Source organism: Branchiostoma floridae, chromosome 2 (assembly GCF_000003815.2).
Source record: "Branchiostoma floridae strain S238N-H82 chromosome 2, Bfl_VNyyK, whole genome shotgun sequence".
NCBI lineage: Eukaryota > Metazoa > Chordata > Leptocardii > Amphioxiformes > Branchiostomatidae > Branchiostoma > Branchiostoma floridae.
The window spans coordinates 34,789,206-34,792,030 of record NC_049980.1 but is presented as its reverse complement, the minus strand read 5'-3'; the positions used below and the strand labels follow the sequence as shown (position 1 = coordinate 34,792,030).

The 2,825-nt window shown below is 52.5% G+C and overlaps 1 protein-coding gene across 1 annotated transcript in view; it reads right to left on the bottom strand.

The window, feature by feature from the left end:
- Positions 1-1,913: 1,913 nt before the first annotated feature.
- LOC118409229 overlaps positions 1,914-2,825 on the bottom strand; it is a 5,640-nt gene continuing 4,728 nt past the window's right edge. Inside the window, exons 2-3 of the mRNA XM_035810095.1 lie at positions 2,424-2,818; positions 1,914-2,369 (exon numbers count right to left, since the gene is read on the bottom strand). Of these exons, the coding sequence (XP_035665988.1) occupies positions 1,914-2,369; positions 2,424-2,818 (851 nt within the window). The remainder of the gene's footprint in view (positions 2,370-2,423; positions 2,819-2,825) is intronic.

Below are 2,825 nucleotides of genomic sequence, written 5' to 3'. Positions count from 1 at the left end.
TGTCAATGTGTGCGACCTTTTTCCACTGTTGTGTGAGAGAGAAAAATCTGTCTGTGTGTGAGACCTTTTTCAACCCTTCTGTGTGAGAGAAAATTCGTTCTATGTATACGTTTAATTTTGCAACACTTGGCCCCCAATAGACTGGCCTGTTCGTTTCTTCACATCGCTGTGTCGACATTTTTCCATGTATCAGGTGACCCGCGAACTCGCCTGTTCCTGACCCATGGAAGTGCGGAAGTGTATGGAGGTGCTGTACCACGGCGTGCCGCTAGTCGGCGCTATACCATGGTCGATCTAAACCCTTTTTCCTGTACCAGGTGACCCGCGGACTCGCCTGTTCCTAACCCATGTGGGGAGTTGCAGTACCACCGCGTGCCGCTAGTCGGCGATATGCCATGTACGGTTGATCTAAATGTTGACCCTTTATCCTGTACCAGGTGACCCGCGGACTCGCCTGTTCCTAACCCACGGCGGTGCGGGCGGCGTGCAGGAGGCGTTGTACCACGGCGTGCCGCTAGTCGGCGTTCCTCTGTTCCGGGACCAGTTCACCAACATGGCGCGCGTGGAGTCCCTCGGTGCAGGCAGGACCGTTCCGCTAGGGGGCCTCACAGCAGACAAGTTGTACAGGACCTTACGGGAGGTCTCCGGCAATCAGACGTAAGGTTACCATGGTTACAGCTTAATTTGAGATTTCAAAAGTACGTGTTCATTTTACATTTTTTTCCCACCTGAATTTTAATATTGTAAATACAAAATGTATGTCATTCACATGTCTGGCCCTTGTTACATTCGGACGTCTTCGCTACAGACAAGTTTTGGAGAAATTATTGCTACGATGTACATAGGCCATGTGATACTATGAAGTTTTTTTAATTTGAATAGATCATTGTTTTTAAATGTATATATTTGTATTTGTTTATGGGCCATAGTGACTGGAGTAAACAATAAACTAAATATTATAATTCTTTGATATTTTTGAACCTCAGGTACACAGACCGAGCAGTGCGCATGTCCAGGCTGTACCGTGACCAATCAGAGCCGCCCATGCAGCGAGCCGTGTGGTGGATCAGTCACGTGATCAGACATGGCGGCCTACCTCACATCCGGTCACGGGCAACACAACTTCCGGTGCACCAATATCTGATGATCGACATTTCTCTATTTTTACTTTTGTGTGTTGGAATCGTCCTTTGGTGTCTTACAAAACTGTGGAAGATTGTCCAATTACGTTTCATAACTATCACTGGCTATTCAATAACAAGGTACGTTACACGGAGTACCGGCGAAAAAAGTAAATTTGATTGACTGTGACTTGTCCAGCTGTGTGCATAACCAATGTCAAAGTAAACTTACAAACTTTGCGAGAAACATTTCACTGTACAAAACATTTTAATTCTCAGGTTAATATATAATGGCGCTATTAAACCAAAAGGTGATAGGATTACCTCAGAAGCACCTTGTAATTGTTGCAATTTCTCAACATAAAACGTGATGACTTATAGTTCACAGCGTTTTAGATTATCATTTTACTGTCAAAGTAGTATATTCTCAAACACGGGAACCCCAGCCCTAATCTCCAAGCAGATCCTACGGTGCCATAGATAGTATCAGAAGCTGGCAGAGGAGTGAAGCCGGCCTAGGTGTGTGTTTCGCTACCGGGGCACACTCCTAGGCCAGCTTTACTCCTCTGCCAGCTGCTAATACTATTTTTTATGTCATACCTGGGCCGTTCGATACAGGTGTTCCGGACTGTGTAATACCTTTTCGTATCAGACGGGGTGAAAGTTGTATCACATGGGCTTCATTCGAGTAAATCGAACTATTTCGAACGGGCCGCATACGGCACGGTTGAAAATTCGAATACCGGATTTTACCGTAGGATCTGCTTGGATACAATCTCAGCCCCTCCAATCTCATCTGAACTCCGTCTTCGGCGGTCTGAAACAGTTGTCGCCGTGATGAGAGTGAAGCAGGTCCCTGGACCCGCAACGGTTACCGCCATGGTTGATCAGGTACCGGTCCATGGACAATAGGGTGCTAATGTGAGGTAGGTCGTCAGGGTGAGGTTCCCAGCCCACGAACCGGACCAGCGGCCTCGCTACCCCGTCCAACCCCGTCACCTCGGCCACTCCGTCCAACCCAGTCACCTCGGTCACTTTGTCCGTCACCTCGGCCACTTTGTCCGTCACCTCGGCCACTCCGTCCGTCACCTTGGCCACTCCGTCCAACCCTGGCACCTCGGCCACTCCGTCCAACCCCGTCACCTCGGCCACTCCGTCCGTCACCTCGGCCACTCCGTCCGTCACCTCGGCCACTCCGTCCGTCACCTCGACCACTCCGTCCGTCACCTCGGCCACTCCGACCGTCACCTCGGCCACTCTGTCCAACCCCGTCACCTCGGCCACTTTGTCCGACCCCGTCACCTCGGCCACTCCGTCCGTCACCTCGGCCACTCTGTCCAACCCCGTCACCTCGGCCACTTTGTCCAACCCCGTCACCTCGGCCACTCCGTCCGTCACCTCGGCCACACCGTCCGTCACCCCGGCCACTCCGTCCGTCACCTCGGCCACTCCGTCCGTCACCTCGGCCACTCCGTCCGTCACCTCGGCCACTCCGTCCGTCACCTCGGCCACTTCGTCCGTCACCTCGGCCACTCCGTCCAACCCCGTCACCTCGGCCACTCCATCCGTCACCTCGGCCACTCCATCCGTCACCTCGGCCACTCTGTCCAACCCCGTCACCTCGGCCACTTTGCCCAACCCCGTCACCTCGGCCACTCCGTCCGTCACCTCGGCCACTCCGTCCGTACCCTCGGCCACTCCGTC